The sequence below is a fragment of the Hydra vulgaris genome, chromosome 04 (genome assembly GCF_038396675.1).
Source record: "Hydra vulgaris chromosome 04, alternate assembly HydraT2T_AEP".
NCBI lineage: Eukaryota > Metazoa > Cnidaria > Hydrozoa > Anthoathecata > Hydridae > Hydra > Hydra vulgaris.
Genome location: NC_088923.1, coordinates 50,189,875 through 50,212,181, shown reverse-complemented (window position 1 = coordinate 50,212,181; position 22,307 = coordinate 50,189,875). Strand labels below are relative to the sequence as shown.

Below are 22,307 nucleotides of genomic sequence, written 5' to 3'. Positions count from 1 at the left end.
TCTGTATTTTCAAAACTTTTCGAACGTGTAATTTATAATAGAATCTATAATCATCTCACTAAAAACAAATTATTTTACCCAAACAAGTTTGGGTTTCAAAAAAACCTCTCAACAGAGCATGCAATCATTGAATTAGTTATTCAAATAACTGATGGTTTTAAACAAAACAAATTTACTCTAGGAGTATTTATTGACTTATCAAAAGCTTTTGACACAGTTGACCGTTGCATTCTATTAGATAAAATAAAGCACTATTGTATAATTAATAAAACTTACAATTGGATTAAAAGTTATCTTACCAATAGAAAACAATACATGTGTAATATACAATCTGGAGTTTTAAATGTTTTATGTGGAGTCCCCCAAGGATCTATCCTTGGTCCACTCCTATTTTTAATTTATATAAATGATTTTTGCAATGCATCTTTAAAACTTAATTCAGTCATGTTTGCTGATGATACAAATATATTTCTTACTAACAATGATATCAAGAAATTATACTTAGATATGAATATTGAACAAAATAAAGTAAATAATTGGTTTAGGGCTAACAAACTCTCACTTAACTCACTTTAACAAACTATATATTATTCCATAAAAAAACACAAGAAGAAAACCTTCCTCATAAGTTGCCTGACCTTATCTTAAATATTAACTTAATTAAAAAACAAGCCAGTATTAGATTTATAGAAGTTTTTGTTGATGAGAATTTATCCTGGCTTCCTCAAATAAGATATATTCAATCTAAAATCACTAATATAATTGCTATGATGTATCGAGTTCGCTCATATATTAATAAACAAAGTCTCAAACTAATATATTTTGGACTAATTCATTGCTTTATCAGCTAAGCAAACATAACATGGGCGAGTACGCAACCATCAAAACTTAAAAAAATTTATGATCTACAAAAACATGCAGAATCATTTACTCTAAAAATAAGTGTAAACACACCAAACCTATGATGAAAGATACGAAAATGATGGATATTTTTGGAAATAAATATATATCAGCATTTAATTTTTATGTATCGATTCAATAATAATCTCTCTCCAAGATTTTACTGTCGTCTTTGGTTCTACGGACATATTTTTATTTTTTTCTTGTATATATATGTTCATTATTTATTGTTTAACAGAAAAAAAAAAAAAAAAAATGTATTGTGTTTTCGATCATTAGTTTATCAGTGCCGAAGCGAGGAAAGGTAGGGGGGTGGCTTGGGAATAGGCTTGGGTGCCAATTCCCAAGCCACCCCCATTTTTACTTTCATTATTTTAAGTTAGTTTATTGTAGCAATAATCTAACTTAAAATATTGAAAGTGGCAATTTGAAATTATTAAGATTATTTATCTCCTCCCACTTCATCACTCGCAAGTTTCTTTCCTCAATGTCTTGCACGATTCTTAACTTAAAAATAAAAAATATCATTTATGTGATAATTATTTTGAAAAAATGCCGTAAAAAATATATTTTGCGCAATATAAAATTGCACCTGCAAAAAACCATCAGGGACATATTACAAAAAACAAAAAAGACAAAGAGAAGAAAGTGAAAAGAAACTAGAAAAATTAAAAAAAAGGGTTTGTGAAAGACACTGACAGTTTTGTTAGTGCATCCCAAAATAAAAAGTGAACTGAAAAAGAAGATTCAACTGAAATAAATCCGATTCAAATGCAGGCTTTTATGAATTTATCCTATCAAGATATTAACGAAATTCAGTCTTCCTCGCCGTTATCAAATCAAGATCTTAACAAAACTAAGGTTTTCCAAATTTCATCTGATATAGACAAAGCACTTGTTGAGGATTTTTTTGTAAGTGATAAAAAAATAACTTTCAACCATCAAATCCCAAAGAAGAAGGAAAAAAAGATATTCCAAACACAAATTTTGAGCTAAAGGATTCTGCCACATGGCCACAAATAACTGATCGAGAGAGGTACTTTTTAATTGAAAATGGACCTGAGCAGGAAACCAGAGAAACCTTTCCATCAACTTCTTCTTCTGATACAAAAATAAGACATCTCAGTTCAAAGTAGTACAAAAAGATGCTTGCTAAATGGCGAACTGATGAAAAGGCAATGGTTGCTATATAGCAGTTTAAAAGATGCAACATTCTGTTTTTGTCGTGTACTTTTTTCCTCAACAAAAGCTAATAAGTTGTCTGATATTTATAAAGGGTTTAGTGACTGGAAAAATCCTAATCCCAAAATTCCTAAACATGTGAATAGTCCTGAGCATAGAAAATGCTATGCAATTTGGAAGGAAACGGAACAAAATTTAAAAAAAGGACAAACTTTAGACAATGACCTTCAGAGAACAATAAACCGAGAAGCAAACAAATGGAGGGACATTTTAAAAATTATCGTTGGTGCCCACGCGTGATACTTTTAGGGATAGTGCCCTTCTAGCTAACCCGAAAAAGCCACCTATATGGAGTGATAATGGACACATGAAGGTGCCCGGAAATAGGAGCTTTGAAATCCATCTATTACGTCCGAGAAAAAAAAAAAAATTTTAAGTTGAAAATTTCCCAATTTCTTTACTGTTTCGATTATTTACTAAACAAGCCATTTGTATATTATTACTAAACAAGCCAACAAGTATTTGTTTGTTTTTTCGAACTTTTTCTACAGATTTTAGCGATAGTTTTTATTTTATCTATGTTCTTACTTTACAATTATTTTTTTCTATGCGCTTTTTTTGTTCATATATTTCTTATCTGCACTCTAAGACATTTTTACTATTCGATAGCCTTACTTTTCTACTAACATTTTAATCGATCGAGTAAATTTATTTTATTGTTGTAATTATCTGCTTACTTTACATACATTTATTTATAAAAAATATATATCTAATCGAGGGTTTTATTTGTATCTAAATTATTCTTATTTTCCAATTTTTTGATACTTTTTAAACAAGTTTCAAAGTTCTTTTCTTTCCATTTTTCTTTCTCTCATAGTTTTCATACCGAATAATTTTGCTGTGCACCTGGTCTACTAATCTGTTTGTTTTATTTTAAATTTAAATTTCTGTAAGCTTTTTTATTGTTTATATATCATACCTAAAGTTTTTATATCTTTATATAATATTGTTTATAAATATAGATATATATCACACTGGTAAATTTGAGTTAAAAATCTTCCACATCATAGTCCAAAAGAACGTATTTTCTGCAAAAATTTGCCCTAGTTTAATAAAAACAAGTACACTTTAAAACGTTATTTATGCAAAAATATAACGTATTTTGTTGTGGATTTTTTAGAAGATTTTCAGGAAAGAGATAAAAAAAACATTTTAATTAAAAAACACATAATAATAAGTGTTTTTAGGCGTAAATTTTACTTTTCCATTGTGCTGTATCAATTTTTGAATCAAAAGTGGTATTCGTTGAGGAGATTGCTTCAACGAAAAAGTTAAAAAACTAGATATTGCAATAATTGCTATATAGTTACGTGTTTTGAGTTTGCAACTTTTGTTTTAAAATGTTAGTAAGAAGCTAAAAGTTTCGAAAATGTGTCAAAAAAACATGTATTTTTTGAGCTTTTAATGTTAAAATATGCAATTTGAAAGCAATAAAAAAGTTGTAAAGACAAAATGTAGTTTTAAGTATATACAAGTCATTCCCTAAGTATTTAAGGAAATGGTTGAAAGCTTATCTACTACGAATATGCATTTTGATTCTCACTATTTGTGTTTCATGTTAATTTGACTTTTCGCCCATTATGGATTTTCGTATCTTTTTATATAAACAATAGTAACGATTTTTTTTAACAAGTCAAAATATAATTTTTAGAATAATATACAAATGTTCTTGAATATGTTCATGGTTGAAGAAATGGATCAATTAATGGTGCATGGGATTATTTAAGATGTATTGCTACAATATCTGAGATGGAAAACTTAATACTTTCTTATAAAAGAAGGAAGTTTCTTGAAAATTTTGTTGGTAAAATATCAGATGTTCATATAAAAAGTGACACTTGTTTACGAAAAGCAGTTCTAACAAAATATTTAAATTATATGTCAAGGAGAAAGTATACCATGCTGTGTAAAATACAAAATAATTCTTTCACTGAACACAATAATGAAAGTAATATAATATCTTACGGAGAGCATAACATTTTATTAAAAACATCAAGTATTTCTGATAGAGCTATTGAAACTTTTGTTAACAATCTCGATATTAGAGATATTCATTTTATAAAAGGAGGTATTTCGCGTACAGTGACAGCATTAGTCACAATGATTGCTGATCTAAATTTGAAAGTAAAAACAATGAAAGATAAACTTAGGTGGTTTAATGGGAACATAAATCATTTTGTCGTTGAGTTTTCTGATGATAGCGCACCTGAGTCAAAAGAAGAAACAATGACTATAGCTACAACGTCATTATGGATTATGGAAATCGTATTCGTAGTCGTGAATTCCACTTTCCCCTTCATATGTTAACAGCTGGTGAAAAAGATGATGTATGTGCAAACTTATGGAGACAGCATAGTGAGGAAATGGAGTTAATTGAAGGTAATCTCTTTTATATAAACAATGAAAAAGTAATATTTTCCTTTGTTCCTGCTGGTGATACATCCTGGTTGTGTTGGGCAGCAAATGTGCTTCCAACAAGTGCTACCTACCCATCCCACAGTGTCACGAAATGACTTTTAATTCGAACCTCTTGTCCCGAGAAAACCCTTTGGAGGTTTGAGAGTACACATGTGTAGAATAACACTTGAGTTGGTTTTGAAATCTTTCATCATCGTCCGAGAAAGAAAAATCAGTTTAAAGTTTTTAATTTTATTGCTCAGAATAAAAATTTTACAAAAAAATAATTTCTTTAAAAAATCTTGTTCTCTATTATAACATATAAATTTCTTCAACATATAATGTGTTTGCAACTCTAAACAAAGCAAAACCAAAAAAATACATACAAACAATTCTTGAAAGACAAACAGTTTTCTACTTTCAGCTTTGAAATTCAAGCTGTGAAAAACATTAATGATTCTAGATACTTATACAAAATTATTCTACTCAATTGATTAAGAAGCAAGCCTTTATTAAACTCTTACATAGCATATGTAATTAATAACTCTAAATGTCTCTTCCACAAATAGAAATCAAAATAAATGTTTACTGTTATACTCCATCAAACAGTTTCGAAGATTCCTGGGATAATCCCGATGGATGGCTGGCCTCTTGAAACGTTGCCAATGAAGACTGAAGTTGTGGTGAAGTGACTCTGTGGCTTGCTCAGAAAAGATGCCCAGAGAGTGGTTGTGGCGATCAATAAACTGTGTCACATGGAAGAAAACAGCATGTGCTTTGGGGGTAACACTTGTGTTTGGAAGGTTGAGATAGGAAGCTTTAAACTCTTCAATAAGCTCACAGTAGTTCTGTTGGAGTGTATTCCCAAAGCAGGCATGAACAACAGCATCAAATTTTCTGAGGGTTTCAATAAATGGAAATGCCAAAAAGCAAGCATGATTCTCTGCAAGTTGTTGAAGTGAGTCAACATTTCTCAAAAGCTTTCTACACTCATTGCCAGCAAATTGTCCTCCATGGAAAGGTTGTTGTTGAATGTTGATCATCTTTGGCCACTCATCTGCATTTTGCCAAACCTGACAGAGGTTCTTAAAGAGGTGGTTCACAACACCAATAAGAAGGTGAAGTTCCATAGGAGGAATAAAATCTAGGACAAGAGTGTCATCAGAAAGTCTTATTATTGGCTGGTGAACAACATTTTGAAAGTCCCTTGCCTTTTTTGTTTGGGCACCGGCTGCTTGGAAGCCTTCAAAATCAGAAGGAATGGAGCCAAATGTTCGAAGCTCACCACTGTGATGAAGATTCTTTGACTCAATGTCACACCAGGTGCAAGGGTGTGCACTAGAGTGAGATTGCAAGCCACAAATTATGTTAGCAAGCTTCATGTCACATGACAACACAAAAGACATTCTCTCTAAACACAGTTTATCCAGGATTTGTTTGACATTGTCATAGTTTTCAGAGACATTTTCTGCAATGGCCACCAAAAGTTGACGCTTCACTCCTGAGTCTTTGAAATTTTTAAAGAGAGGTTTCTGATGATGGAGAAGAAGTATCTGGTGTTTCTAAGCTCATAATACCAAAAGAAACTTTCACGAACCCGCCTCCACCATCTATCCCCACCTTAATAAGCTGGTCTGACTGAGGGCCTCTGACTTCAGCAACAGTGTTTCTTAATGCCTCCATGTCATTGCAGTACACCAATAAATGTTTAGACTCTTGGCTAGTGCTTTTGGATGTATCAGTAATTTCTGAGGTGACAAAGAGGTCAGAAAGTTGCTTTCCAAGAGATTCAAACTTTTTTCTGAAATTTTTCTCCACAACACGCTGTGGAACTACTTTGTTTAGAGTTGAAGCAAGCATATTCATTCCTCTATTTGAAAGAACAATCTGGTTTTGAACTTGTACTAGATGTTGTGCAGTTAAGGTGGGTGTAAATGAAGGAAATAATTTTCTTTGTCGAGATGGACCTGCAAAAAATCACAGAAAGTTACCATTGTATCATTTCCGAAATTCATAGTTTATATTTTATTGCTATGCCCTTTGACAAAAGTTTTGTTTGTTTAAAAAGTACAGTTTTTACCTGGAGTTACTGGAAAGGGTCTTCCTACTCCTTGATTGAGACGGACAGTGCCATGGGGGGAAGGAACTTTGTTGGCAATTACAGAAACAGCCACTCTTTCTGCTGCTTTTTTGTCCTTTTCTGCAACTTCGAGTAAGTTCTGTTGTAACATTGCTTTAGTACAGACATGAGGGATGCCTCTTCCTATCAATGAAAAGCATGCTGAACATCTTTTCTCAACAATTGGCTGTTCTATAAGCTGACTGGCAGTGTTTGTTGCTCCACTTATCTGAGGGCTTCTAAATTTTGATTTTCCCACACTACAAATCAAGCAATCACATGCTGATTCTCTTGTTGCAGGACGGATCTTTATGTTTTGATAGTCTGGCAAGGAAGGAAGTTGGACATTTCTCCCTTTACCTTTTCTTCTGAGACTTACTCGACAGTTTTCACAGATTCCAATTGGTACTCTTTGGTCTTCAAAGTTGATTCTTTGGCCCAAAATTTCTTGACTGCGTTTAATCATAAAATCAGTCAGCTACCTGTTAGCTTTGTTCATACAGAGAAAACAGACAGTTTTCCTGTTGTCTTCATGAGTTTTTGCTTGGTTAGGCATTTTGAAAAATGACGCACACCATGTTCTTTTAAAACGGTTTCTAAACTGCTTACAGGTTTTTCCCGGAATTTTTTAGTTAATTATTTTTTTGCTAAAATATTTTGTATGTACTATTTGTAAAACAAATAACCAAAATAGACAGTTTTTTTGAGAAAGAAAAAAAAACTCTCAGTTTATTGACCTTATTAAATAAGCATAAAATTAAAAACTTAAAACTGATTTTTCTTACTCGGACGATGATGAAAGATTTCAAAACCAACTCTAGTGTAATTCTACACATGTGTACTCTCAAACCTCCAAAGGGTTTTCTCGGGACAAAAGGTTCGAATTAAAAGTCATTTCGTGACACAGTGATCCTCTTTCTGCAATATTCACAAAAGTGAACTTACTTTCATAGACGGATCAATTGGGTATTCAAAAACAAGAAATGGAAGATTTCTAATAACACTTGTCGAAAAAATGATCTTACCATGTTACAACAGTTTCAAAATGGTTTTTCAAATGAGTTGTCAGAAAATGCCAAACATCTAAAGTCTCTGGATTTTATGGCTGAAAATGGATTGCATCAAATAGGTGAATCAAGAATTGGTATATTTTCAGACAGAATAAAACCAGACCCCCTACATTTAGAAATAAACAATTGGACACATTGCCTAAATGTATTATATTTTGAAGCAACAAGACGAAACAGATTTGTTGAGTTTTGTAAAATCCTAAAAGCACCAGCTACGCTTTCTTCTGATTCTATTTTTGGCATTGGCTTAAGTTTTATTGGTAAAATGTATGAAGAACATTACCTTGTGGAAGATAATCGGTAAGTTATATTTAAATAGTAAACAAATTTAAAATTATTATAAGTAATTTTGCATATTGGTTTTTTTATTATAATTTTTGTATCAAAATATATTGTAATATTTATTCATTTCAAAGATTAAAGACTCCATCTGTCATGATTATTGGTGCACAAGCAATATCGATAGCCCAATATGGTTATCGCTTAGTTGACGTTTTGAAACATAATAAAGAATGAGAACAGGAAAAAGTTATAAGACTAGTTCTAGCGCAGATATTTACAGAGATGTTGGAAGTATAATTAACATTGTAGATGTTGTTGATGAAAATTATGTTGAAAGTGTTACTGCTGCCTGTCAAAGATATTTTTTATTATTTGCGCTTTTTTTCCTTCTAAACTGCAACAGTACAGTTTGGACTATTGGTTATGTTGTTCCATTTCATGCGGAAGAAATTTTCAAGGGTTGAGAAGTTGGTTATGGGATTCTTTCTATGCAAGGAAAAAAATCCAAACATTCACTCATTAAACAAGAATTATAAACTTGTAGCAACAGATCTACAAAACAAGACAAAAGAGGTAAATGGTATCAACTGATGCGGTCTAGCTATGTACGAAATTTTTACTTGCCATATCATTTTCCAATACCATCCATGTATCAGTCTCATTTTCGACCTCGTAAACCTGTTACAGACAAAGAATGCTGTAACTGTTCACGTTCACTACAATCTGAGCTTTTATTTCAAGTTTGCATCAAGTCTGTTTCAATTTTAGATTGTGTACAGAAGAAATATTTGACAGAAGATATTTTATTCATAACAAAGCCTGTTAAATGCAAAACATGTAGCGAAAGATATACAGATGCATGTTCGTTGAATAAACACACAGCAAAAAATGAATGCAGTCAAGTTATTACTCAACTTATTCCTCAAGCATTAACTATTTACCAGCTTAGAAATGAGCTGAAAGCTCGTGAAAAGAGTGTTATTGGTTCAAAAAAAAATTTGATAAGACGTCTAGAGGGCTTGTTGTAAATATAAATCATATGTAAGAGTTTTTTTTAAGTTAATAATGTTTTTTAAATAAAAAATTTACTATATTTTATTCATATTGGTTAGTTGATGTTTTATAAAATTCAAAAAGTATTAATATTGACATATGAACTTATTTATTTATTTCTATGGAAGTTTTAAACAAGTTCACACATATATGAATATATGAACATATGTAAAACTTTCATAGTAAATTGATTTCTCGAACTGAATTTCAGCTTGCGTTATGTTTTTTTTTGAAGTTATTTTACTCTTTATTTCAGAAAGTACGAACAGAAGAACCAAGAGGGGATCACTTCAGCATAATTAGTAAATTTAAATGATGCTTCATAAAAACGGTTATTTTCATAGTTACAAATCTTAATAAAAACATATTATGATATGAGAACATTTAACCAGTCAAGAAGAAAAAGAATTCAAAAATGCATTATTTTATACCTCGAAGAATTGGTTAAGTATATTTTTATTTATTTTTGCTTTAAATTATATTGTTAATCATCAAAATAAAATTTATATAAATTTATTTGGTCATCAAAATAAAAAATTACTCTCACATAAAAACATAATTACCTCAATATCCACATTCGCATCCACACAATTTTGAAATTGCTATTTTCATATTATTATTTATTTTATGCCTATTAACGTTTTTAAAAGCTTTTGTGGCTATGAAAATAACCGTTTTTGAATCACCATTCAGGTATTATTGAACTCTTTGTTGACAAGAGATTGAACAGCAGTGTCAACGACAAAGCCTTCAGCAGTATATCTTTGTATATAATAGAAAACTTTGAAATGATTTATATTATGAAAGTATTTCATAGGTATTAGGGTATTTATGCTGACAACAACATTTGATTCCCCAGCATAAGATAATTTTGTTTTTGATATACCATGATCTTTTACTTTTTTTTTTTTTTTTTTTTTGCCGTTTAAAAATATACATTCCGTAATTTACTAACAAAATATAAATATAGCAAGGGCGAGAAGAAGACTAATATGTCTTATCACCAAGCCCCTTTATAAATTCCGTAAATATAAAGTTTAATTTTAAAATAAGAAACTTCGTTAATTTTATAAAATAAACAAATGTACTAAAGTGGTAAAAAGAAAAGAAAAAAAAATGAAAAGTAAAATATTAGCTAGAAGCGCTATAGGCTTAGCAAAAAACAGAAACAATAAAAATATATATATTAGGATATAAATAAATTTAACTCAGTCTTTTTCTAAAATTAATATACTTTTCATGTATTTGATAGATAAATCATAATGTAATTTCAGAAATAGTTTTGTGGTAAATCATTCTTTATTAATAGCTGTTTTAGTTTTGTCTTAAACTCATTAAGCATTGTTAGAGTTTTAAGTTCAGTTGAAAGTATTTTATTCCATGCCTTTGGTCCTCTTATTGAAATTGAAAAATCAGTTGCTGCATAATAACTTTTGGGCTGTATATATCTGTTATTTGAATATGTAGTTAGATATTTGTTTTCCTTTATTTTGAATAACGGGTTAAATATTTTTGGAATGATACTTTTATTAATTTTGAACATAAAAATTAGGAGATGATAAATATTTATTTGGTACATATTTAGTATATTTAAGTTAATAAATAAAGGTCGAGAAGGTGTATAGCGGCTTTTATTGGATATAATTCTGATAGCATGTTTTTGCATATTAAAGAGTTTTTTTAATTTATTTTTATTGGTACTACACCATGCAATGTTAGCGTAATTAAGATAGGAATGAATAAAGGAGAAATATAAGAGTTTTAAACAACTTAGATTTAAAAATGGTTTTGCCCTATATAGCATGCCGATGTTCCTTGATATTTTACCTTCAATATATTTTATCTGACATCTCCAAGTTACATTTTCGTCCAGGAGTACGCCTAGAAATTTTAATGATACCTCTCTTTTTATTTCATAATTGTTAATACAAAGATTTGGAAGTTTTAATGGAATTTTGTCTCTTTCGTGATAGCGATAGAAAAAAGTATATTTTGTTTTTATTACATTTAGAGATAATTTGTTTGCTCTAAACCATTTAGAAAGATATTGAAGTTCTATGTTTACAGTTTTAAATAAGATTTTTACGTCATTGTGAGCATAAAATAGATTAGTATCATCTGCAAACAAGATTGAGTCTAATATATTACAAGATTTACTTAAGTCGTTGATATATATTAGAAATAAGAGCGGTCCTAATATAGAGCCTTGAGGTACTCCACAAGTTATATTCATATTGTTAGTTTTACTGCAATTATGAGAAATGTATTGCCGTCTATTTGACAGGTAGCTTTTAAACCATTTAAAGTTCGAGTGTTTAATACCATAGTTTTTTAGTTTGGTTAATAAAATATTATGATTTACAGTGTCAAAAGCCTTACTGAGATCAATAAACACGCCTAAAGTATATTTATTTTCATCAAAAGATTTCAGAATATCGTGAACAAGATAGGCAATTGCCTGATCAGTGGAGTGACCATTTTTTAATCCGAATTGTTTATTATAAAGGATGTTATTAATATCTAAGAAATGGTACAATCTTTTATACATAATATGTTCTAGTATTTTTGAAAAACATGGTAGTATTGAAATAGGTCTGTAATTTGCGACACAAGTTGCATCTCCAGATTTTAGAACTGGTATCACTCTGGCCACTTTTAGTTTGTCAGGAAAGATACCTTGTTTTAAAGAAAGACTAAAAATGTGCAAAAGCGGAGTTTTTAAATAAAATATTGATTTAATTATTATATTGCTACTTACATCATCAACTCCATTACCTTTATTTGATTTTAATAAATTTACAGCATCAAGTAGCTCTTGTTCAGATAACTTATTATTTTCCATGAGATCATTATTAGAGGTCAAATATGACTCGAAGCTAGTTTTGCTGTTTTTTTACTTTGGAAGCCAAACTCGGGCCTGTATTAACAAACTCATGATTGAAAGAATTAGAAATTAACGTTTCATTAGTAATTTCACAATTATTTATAATGAGTTTTTTGGGAAGTTCATTAGCGCTTATGTTTTTTTTTTCCTATCACCTCTTTCATTATGCGCCACATTTTTTGTGCATCATTTTTGCAGTTATGTAATTGGTTGGTATAATACTGTTTTTTCGAATACTTTATAACTGTCTCGAAAAGACGTTTGTAATTTTTATATTTTGTTTCATTTTTATAAGTTCTTTTTTTTATAAATTTTTCGTACAAACGTTTTTTTTTTTTGTGATGACTTTATTATTCCCGCCGTTATCCAGGAATTCTGATGGGATTTGGTTTTGATTAATTTACTAATAATTGGGAAAGCTTTTTTATAGTGGTCTTGAAATATGCAATGAAAAATATTATAAGCTTCCTGAGCATTTTTAGTTTTTAAAATAGTTTCCCAGTTTGTTGTGGATAACAGATTCATAAAAGTCATAGTGGATGTATTATTAATTATTCGCTTTTTAATTTCTTTTTTTTCTGATATTTTATTGATGCTTTTTTGTGAAATTATAAAAACCGGAAAGTGGTCTGATATATCAGTGACAAAAATTCCAGTCTTAACTTTTATGTTTTTGAAATTGTTTATTATGATTTGATCGATCAGTGTAGCACTATTTTTTGTTATGCGAGTTGGTTTATTAATTGTTGGAATAAAACCATTTTGAGATATAACATTAGTAAGATTTCTGACGTTTTTATTATTTTCATAATCGAGAAAATCTAAATTGAGATCGCCTACACAATAAATTAGCTTGCCATAAGTATCTTTTTTTGTAATTAAACCTTTAAAGTGTTTGCTAAATGCTTTTATATTACCTGAAGGCGGTCTATATATGACGTGCAGAATTACGTTTTTGCTGGCATCGTTTAAGACCTCAACGGTTAGTAACTCAAAATCCTTTGTTATTGAGCACATTTCTTTACGCAGTTTAAAATCTAAAGAGTTATGTATGAAAATGCACACTCCACCTCCTATTTTTTCAGATCCTCTTATTTGATGAATAACTTTATAATTATGAGGTTGAAAGTTAGAGTTATTTTCGATTTCTTTATTCCTGCACCATGTTTCTGTTAGACATTAATTTGAAATTTTTATTTGTTAATTTGAAATTTTATTTTAACGCTAAACAAAAATTCTTTAAATTTATCAAAGTTTTTTTGTATACTCCTTATATTTAGATGCAGAATGGATAGTGCATTAACATCAATGTTGCCAATGAGCGTTGAAATGTTCGAGTTGTAATAATAAGGGCTTATATTTTCCTCTCCATCCCCATCCTTAAAAAAACTAATGTTTAATTCAGGGTTATTTTCGAAAAGTATATTTTTGTTTCTTAGGAAAGCTTTAAGTTTATTTATGTCATTATTATTGCCATTATTATTGGATGTGTAATTTTTTGCATTAAAATTAGATAATAAATTAGTTTCCATTTTAAAATAAGAATTTAAACAATAAAATAACAAATAAAAAACATTTACTTTTTTTTGGGAGTCCATTCGCGAATGATTAGTTTATCGTACGATATAACCGCATATTTTCCGCCTTCTCGTTCTTTTTTCAGTTGTTCTCGAAGCTCGTTTCTTATAATTGTAGTTTTCGGCGCAGTGGTCTTCGTTTATGTAAATATTTTTTCCTTTTAAATTTTTCGCCTGTTTTAAAATTTCTACTTTGTCTTTATAGTTTAGTAGCTTAACAACTATTGGGCGAGTTTTGTGTGTGTTTCTAAATCCTGTCCTGTGAGCCCTCTCGATTTGTATACTTTTTAAACCAAGTGTATCTTCAAACATCTTTTGTTCCTTAGATTCGCTTACACTCCAATTTTCGTTTTCGCTTTCTTTCAGGCCTTCTATTCTGAGGTTGTTCCTTCGTGAACGATCTTCGATTTCTCTAAGCTTATTCTTTATTTTCGGTATTTCGCTATTGTCTTTAATTTTATTGCTTAACTCTTTTGTTTTTTTCTTTGCAACTTCAAATTTTTTCGAAATAATCTTATCGTTAGTTTGGATAGATTTCATAATATCACTGCAATCAGATACAAGTGATATACTTTTTTTATTCGTTTCATCTAAATCCATTGCAATGTTTTTAATTTTATATGAGTTTTCGCTTACGACTTTTTCATTCATATCTAGCCGCTCAGTAAGAATTTTCATATTTGCTGCAGTTATAGATGCGAATACTTTTTCGTGATCTTTCAAAAGCTTCCTCGTCTCTTCTAAAATATCTTTTTTTTGTTTCTCTAGTAAATCTGAAATCATCTTAATATCCATTTTAATTTAATTTTTTTATTTTTATTTTTGAAGCAATAAAAACACGTCTGTTCACCACGATGCGCAATAAAAAAAAAGATTTTAGAATAATTTCTTTTTTTAAGGTGGTTCACCTATAAAAAAAAGGCACAAAATTCAAAAAAAAATCGTTTTTTCTATGTTGGATGATTTTTGTACAAAATTTATTCAGCTTTTTAATAGTGAAAAAAAAAGTTTAAAATATGTTTTAGTTTTTTTGTTATTAAACAAAATCTTATCATCCATATAATCATTTATACTTATCATCATATAATCCATTTTATCACATAGTGGAACAAATTTATTAAAAAAAAAGAATGAAATTGTATCTCAGTGTCGACATTCAAAGAAATTCTTGCTCTCTTTATTTGACACAGGAGACTAGTAAACTATAACGGCTTTTTGTTTTGTTTTTATTCAGATTTGTTTATCACGTCTGAATCCGTTCTACGGTATTTAATTTTAAGTTTTTTTAAACGGTTTTTGACGGTTTTTGTTTGTATTCACGGCTGATGATTGCCTTCGGGCATGAAACTTTAAGTCCCGCTATTTAGTTGTTTTTATTCATCTAATTACATAAAGTACATATATATATATATATATATATATATATATATATATATATATATATATATATATATATATATATATATATATATATATATATATATATATATATATATATATATATATATATATATATAATATATATATATATATATAATATATATATATAAACATTCTATTGTTTAGATACTTTAGCAAGTATATATTCTGAATGCATTAATACGCTTATATATAAATGAACGAAATAACAACAAATCTTTTTTAAAAATTACCAACAAATATACAAAATATATTCATATTCAAAATATTTATTGTAATTTAGAAACTATGAGACAATGTTTTGACCTAGGCACAACTATTATTGTGCCATCTACAGTAAATTTTGTCAATGGAGATTTTCTAAAATAATTAATTTAAACATATTAGTACTTCTAACATGAAAAGCCAGTTTATGAGATATGTAGCTGTTCATTGCCATGATACAAACTTTTACGCAACTAGGTTGTAGGTCAGTGATCTTATAAAGTTGATAAGAATCATCAATTGTCAAAACAATATTACCAACTTGGTATACAATTGAACCAATAACAATTCTTTTTTTTAAATGTTTAGTCTTTGCCGTAAAAGGATAAGGTATCAGTTGAACATTATCATCAAGGAAGTTTAAAATTGTGTTCCATCGAAGATATTGACAAACTGATTTGGCAATGTTTTTAAAGTTATGCCAGCGTACACTTTTTATTTTATTGTGCTTTAAGTCATACAAAGCTGATTTTTTAGTGGAACAATTCGATGCATTTGTCCAACAAAATGAAGTAAAAAATGATGTTTTGGTATCAGGTTATTTGGCCACAATAAAGAAAATGATTTGTTATGCTTTTCAATAAGAGTTTCTAAATCCAAAATAGTTCTATATGTAGTTATCGGTGACAAAGTAAGTTGAAGGATTTGTAAAAGATCAAGAAAATTAACATAATGAGGATCATTGGAATTGCTGTATTGTCCAATAAAAAGTGGAATGATACGAGCAAGAGACCCTGAAATATCAAAGGTAGTTGGACAAATATTGGGCTTATCTCTGCCTTCAGAGTATGAATAAGGAAACTGAATAATAAAACTATTAAGTGCAGCTAATGAGTATATACGTTTTTCACAAATATGCAATCGCAGCAGAAGACATAGTTCATGGGGCACTAGTCCTTCAAGCGAAATGTGCATAGGATCGTGTGGTGCGTTTTCAATAAAATCAAAAGCGGTGAATAATAAAAGTGCACTCTCATAATTTATGCCATAAAATCTTGACCAATAGAGTTTAGATTTTTTACTTGTCACACTCTTGAGATCTTTGATATGTTGATGGTGGTTTGCTTGAGTACGTAACATACACAAATCTTCTCTGTAAATTGATGACATTTGTATATTTGTGGTAAGACATGTACGACAGCATCTAAATACATTTGGTGCAAAGCTGGTTTTAAATCCACAAATGTGATTTGAAGCTAATGTATCTCCCAAATATATAACAAATTTTAAAAATAGTTTTACACAACCAATCGTTGAATTAAAAGTAACACCATTATTCAAAAGATTTCAGGAATTAATAAAATCTTATAAGTACTGAAAATAAGCCCCTTTTTTATTAGACTTAAATAACTTTAAAGGCACAACTGCAAGTGGAAAAACTGATATTAACGTTGAACGCATATATGATGGCAAGGAATGAAATTGAACATAGTTTAGTTTATGAAGTTTTCTGTGTTTGCCAATAGGGTTAGCTAATTCTATATCGTCACAATATAAACTAAGAGAAAATTCTAATGGCTTGTGAGTAGAGAAATCTGTACGATATTTAGATTCAGCATCTTTCCTACTTAAAAGCTCTACAAACTCATCAAGTTGCAAAAGAAAATTAATAAATGTCAAATAGTAAAAAATTATAACCTTTGCCACCAGCAAACAAAACTTCATTTATTTTCAAAATGTCAAACAAAGCATTTAAAATTTTTTCTCTTTGATATTCATTACTAAGGATATCCACTTGTAAAAAATACTTGTCAAAAGTATGATAATGCTCTTCTTTTATTAACTTCCGAATATTAAATAACATATTGGCGGAAATACTAAATATTGTATTGACAGTTGTTGAAGGCACTCTCAACTGACCACATAGTTTAATTGCTAATGTTGTTTGCGAGTCTATTTTTATCTTTGGAAAAGGTAAAACTGCTTTTTCATTTTTTTTGCAAATGTGCCTTGATACTCCTCTTGTTGATTTAAATGACCCAGTGGGCACAGGACGTGAAAAAGACGTCTCTTAAACGTCTTTTGAACGTTTTGGACGTCTTTTGAACGTTCAAAAGACGTCTTATTTAGGTCCTGTGCCCACTGGGGAGGCATTACAAATTTTACAAACAATTTTACATATTGAACTTATACCTAAATGTCTGTCCATACGTGCATTATTTTCCGACATAAATCCACAGCTACATACCTTAACTCCAATCTCTAGAGAAAGTGGAGACTGGACAGTAGCTTGCAAAATAAACGATGATTGTGGCGAGCTTTTACTTGTACCAGGAGAATTTTCTTGGCTATAAATTGGAACAGAGTTTAACATTTAAAGAAATGTCGGTTCGCATGATATTCTTTGGAACGATGGGTCTGATTCTGAAAAACATGAAATATAATTATCATATATTAAACATAAGATAAGCATAAAGAAATAATAATATTATTAGTTTAGAACAAACTTTTAAAATAATTAGAAAAAACCGGACATAATAATTTTAGACTAATTTATAATAAATTTTTACCAATAACCTTGACAACGATTTCACATGGATTAGGAAGAGCAACTATCATCTCATCTTCTAACACCATGTCAGAAAACATCAAATCAAAGTCATCTGGCAATACATTGATCATTGAGGACACTACAACAAAAAATTATTTTTGTATATTTTATGCATAAATTGGGTAAAACTATGACAATTCTATTACAAACTAAGTTTGACTAAACAACAATAGATAGTAATATCTTTAGGCATAGAATACAATATTAGTATGAAAATAGCAATTAGATTATTTAATAGATAATATTTTACAAATTGTACTTTAAGCTTAATTTATAATTTTACTTCGATAATGCTATTGACACAAATTTGGAAAATATATGCTAAAAGTAAAATTATTATCTTAAAATTGAAAAAACATGTTCTTAACTGTAACTATGTATACTTAAAGGTATTAGCATACGTACCTATTGTAATTATTACTATTGTGTGGTGACTTGATTAGTTTATACAATTTGTGAATAACCTTGTCTGTAAAAACATTTAACAGAAAAAAATGGATTCAATGATTGATTAAAAATGCAGCTGGGTTTTCAACCAATTCATTTCTGCCAAATGTAAGTGTTAAATTATGTAAACTCTACAGTTTACTAGTTTAGATAATCTTAAACAAAAATACCAAAATAAAAATTAAAAATTAAACCTGTTATCAGTTATATGGAGTTTTAAAAACTAAACCTGTTATCAAGTTATCAGAACAAATTCTAGAATAATTTAAATCGAAATTTAACTTTTCAGGTTTTACTGCAATAAACCATTAACTTTTAGTGCAATAAAAGTGAATATTTTAGTGCAGCAAAAAACAAAAAAGCAGGACTTAGATGATATCAAAATTATACCAATAGATAAATTAAATTTATATGACATAAACAATCAATGTATTTGAACAATCGTTATTTAAAGTTCTATTTTTTTTACAAAAAAGCTAGTGAGGCCAGGTCACACAGAAACTGTGACACAAATAGCCTAAAAAAATTTATTTCAAACAATAACAATTGTAAATAGTCGATTGGTTGTCCAATTGCGAATAATAGCAATGTACACAATGACATCGTGTAAAGATAATCATTATCATAGTGTATACCATTGTACGAGCTTGAAATACTCAATGATGTATTAAGGATAACAATTATAAATTAAGAATACACTACTGGCCATTGAATTAAAGCCACTTGATGATTTTGCTGTAAAATGAAATATGTATAAAAAAGTAAGAACAACGTCATGCCGTTCGGTTTGTTTATATATGACGTCATTATTATTTATGTTATGCATATTATGCACGTGTTTGGCTTAGTATTTAATTAAATTTCATAATTTCTTGCTGAAAAACTATAATATTGTTATTGCTTATTTTAGTGTGATAATGAGGAAAAAGCCAGATATTAATGATTTTGTCAAGGGGCAAATTGTAACATTGAATGCTGAGCGTTATTCTCAGCGTGATATTGCAAAGAAACTGAAGATTTCTAGAGGTGCCGTTAAGAATGTTTTAAGATCTGGAGGTGTTTCACGACGTTCCAACTGCAAGGGAGTACGAAAAACAAATCATCGTGATGATCGTTATTTGAAGAGCATTGTTGTGTCTAGTCCGCATACTTCTTCTGCACGCGTTGCAAGCCTAGCTAGTGACAGGGCTATTCAAGTGAGTGCTAGGACAGTTAGGAGACGTCTGTCAAATGACTTTGGTCTTGTAGCTCGCAGACCAGCGAAGAAACCTCTAATCACGAAACAACAACTCCTCCAGCGATTGAAGTTTTGCCGTGCGATGAAAGACAAGTCAAGGGAGTGGTGTGGGAGAGAGTCATGTTCACAGATGAAAGTACCTTTCAGCAGCTACGAGGCCCTGGTTACAATTATTTCAGACGTCCTGCCTCTCAGCGATTCAATCCCAAATACACCATCAAAACTGTCAAACATCCACCAAGCGTCATGATCGAGGGTGACATCACATCAAGTGGTCGGTGTGGACTGCACATCTTTGATAAAGGGGAAAAGGTCAATGCCAAAAAGTACTTGGAGGTTCTTGAAAGTAAGCTTCAAATCCACATGAACATCTCAGGAGCAACAATTATGCAACAAGACTCAGCCCCTTGTCACACCGCAAAGATTGTCCAAAAGTGGTTTTCAGACAACAACATTGAACTTCTTTCCAATTGGCCATCAAATTCACCTGATCTAAATGTGATTGAAAACTGTTGGCAAATTATGAAAAGGAAAGTTGCTGCACATCGTCCTACATCAGAAAGAGACCTGAAAGAGGTTTTGAAGCGTGTGTGGACGACAGAAATAACACCGGAATACTGTAGAACACTTGTTCATAGCATGCCTGATCGTATTAATGCTGTGCTTAAAAATAAAGGATATCCTGTGAATTACTGACTTTTATTCATCGTTTGAGCTAGAACTTTATTCAGTGTATTGTAAGGTTAAAATTGCATTTGATAATATGCCTGCTAGACCTTGTTGCTAGAGTAAACTGTGTATTTTCCAAAAATTTGCTGCTGGCTTTATTTCAATGCCCACTAGTGTAGGTATTCCTAATATATCATTGAAAATACTTATCTCAAATCTATTATTAACTTATTTTACTGTCATAAGTTATGACAATTTATGTAGAGTGTATTTTTAGCTAATATTTTAAACATTAATTTTAAATTTTACCGAGAGTTTACAAAAAAATTTAACTTTTTATTACACCATTAATGATTAATCGTAATGTAATAAAAAGTAAAACTCGTTGCAAAGTAATATTTACCTTTAGATTTAAGCGTGAACAAATTATCATCTACAGCCAAAACCTCTGGCATAAATTTTAATAAATAGGAAATTTTAATTATTTTAGACATTATAGTCACAGAATAACTACGAAAAATTAATTAATGTGATATTTCTTTTTTTCTCTGCGGAAACTATATGTTTTAATAGTCACGCGACATTTAGCGCGTGGCGCGAAATTTATTCGTATGGCGTGACATTCACTGCTTGTAAACTGTAAATAGTCGCGCGACTTAGATCATTTATGTGTAAAGATTTAAAAGTGGCGTGAAGTTTAAACATTTTGCTGGGACATTTAAGAGTTCGGCGTGACATTTTTTACAGTGTAATCATGGTTTTGCTTATTTCCATTTTTTAATGAATAATTGATTTCTGGTATAGTTTTGTTAAAAAATTATCCTTGTGTTTGTCTTATAACTGTTTGATCGTATCTTATATATTGAATATAGTTGAAAATCAAAAAACTGATATATATATATATATATATATATATATATATATATATATATATATATATATATATATATCAAAAATCTAATATATATTATATATGCTAGTTAGTTTTTTCGTTAAAAATGAATATAATAGTAAAACACCTAATATTGTTTATATATCATATATATATTAAAGATTTCAAGAAAAATATTTGTTTAACAATACATGCTGGTAATTATCTTTTGTAATTTCTCCCACTTGTGAATTTATTTGAAAAAAGAACCGGTTGTTGATATTCTAGCGATTAAATTTAGCTAAGCATTTGATTTAAAATAGTTATATCGTTTCCGTCAATTTTAGTATTTAGTAGTTTAAGAACATGGAAATGAGCAATTTGGGTTAAAAAAAATTCCCGCATATTTATGCCATCATAGTTTTTTATTCAAAACAGCGTCCTCCCAAACTGAAAGAAGTGGTAAATTCTGGATAAAGACTGAGCTGAGACTTTCATCATATGAGCGATCGTGGTTGCAAAACGAAATAAAATTTCCGAAAGACTACTCAATGGGAAGTGAAATGGACTCAGAAATTGAAAAGAATGTTGGAAATCACCTAATATTGGTTGGGCCGATGATAGTTGGCTATTTAAAAGAAATAGGAATTGCAATGCTCTTCAAACTCACCAGAAGTCATTTAACAGGCCTTGTTTCATCAATTAAATTATACATTCCATGGCAAATCATGAGGTTTATGGCAGCTATTTTTGAGAGCTACGGAGGAAGCATAGAGTTACTAACACCAAGAAATAACACGAAAAACCTTCTTTTTTTAATAGAAAAACAAGAATAGCAGTTCCGCTGTTTAATCCATCAAGATTTAATGGAATAAATTACCTTAAGGTGGTTCACCTCTAAAAAAATTTTTTTGATAAAAATAAGCTCTACCAAGATAATTTTTTATTATATAATAAAATGAATATTAAAGAACTGAAAAAAAAAAAGTTGAAAGTAATTTGCCTCGATTATCCATACTTTTTTGTTTAAAAAAACTTAAAATTAAATACCGTAGAACGGTGTCACGTTAAATAAGTAGATCGTTAAATAAGTAGACAAAATGATATTCTGCGCATGCGTTAGTTTACGGATACTTATTTAACGTATTAAGTCACGTTAAATAAGTAGATCGTTAAATAAGTAGACAAACTGAACAATCGAGGCATTTTGCTAACCCAGACGAACAAATTTAAAAAAAAAACATACTTTAACCGAACTAAAAGCATTTCCTTTGCCATGCGAACTGTTATTACTTAAGGGCATTTTTATAGTGATAATTTACTAC

At 29.7% G+C, this 22,307-nt stretch overlaps 1 protein-coding gene and 1 non-coding gene across 4 annotated transcripts; one reads left to right on the top strand and one right to left on the bottom strand.

The window, feature by feature from the left end:
• The first annotated feature begins 3,719 nt into the window (after positions 1-3,719).
• Positions 3,720-20,396, top strand: LOC136079891 (uncharacterized). Of its 3 annotated transcripts, XM_065796565.1 has the most exons (5): positions 3,720-4,521; positions 7,612-8,028; positions 8,145-9,051; positions 9,320-9,506; positions 19,116-20,396. In XM_065796565.1, the coding sequence occupies exons 2-3, from the start codon at positions 7,685-7,687 to the stop codon at positions 8,242-8,244; spliced, it is 444 nt and encodes a 147-aa protein (XP_065652637.1). In that variant the 5' UTR covers positions 3,720-4,521; positions 7,612-7,684; the 3' UTR covers positions 8,245-9,051; positions 9,320-9,506; positions 19,116-20,396. The 3 variants fall into 3 exon arrangements, with proteins under 3 accessions (XP_065652637.1, XP_065652635.1, XP_065652636.1); XM_065796563.1 differs by having other exon boundaries at positions 3,751-8,028; XM_065796564.1 differs by lacking the exon at positions 19,116-20,396 and adding an exon at positions 9,757-9,881 and having other exon boundaries at positions 3,751-8,028; positions 9,320-9,511.
• LOC136079892 (uncharacterized) lies at positions 15,333-20,619 on the bottom strand. Its single transcript, XR_010638313.1, has 3 exons — positions 20,515-20,619; positions 17,718-17,837; positions 15,333-17,571 (listed from the first exon to the last, which is right to left on the bottom strand). It is a non-coding gene; the product is annotated as an uncharacterized LOC136079892 (transcript).
• Positions 20,620-22,307: the final 1,688 nt, after the last annotated feature.

Bases quoted from the DNA above. Each gene is read 5' to 3' on its own strand.
- LOC136079891 (XM_065796565.1), top strand. From the start codon at position 7,685: ATGTTACAACAGTTTCAAAATGGTTTTTCAAATGAGTTGTCAGAAAAT. The intron at 8,029-8,144 runs GTAAGTTATATT...TTCATTTCAAAG, and splicing joins TACCTTGTGGAAGATAATCG to ATTAAAGACTCCATCTGTCA.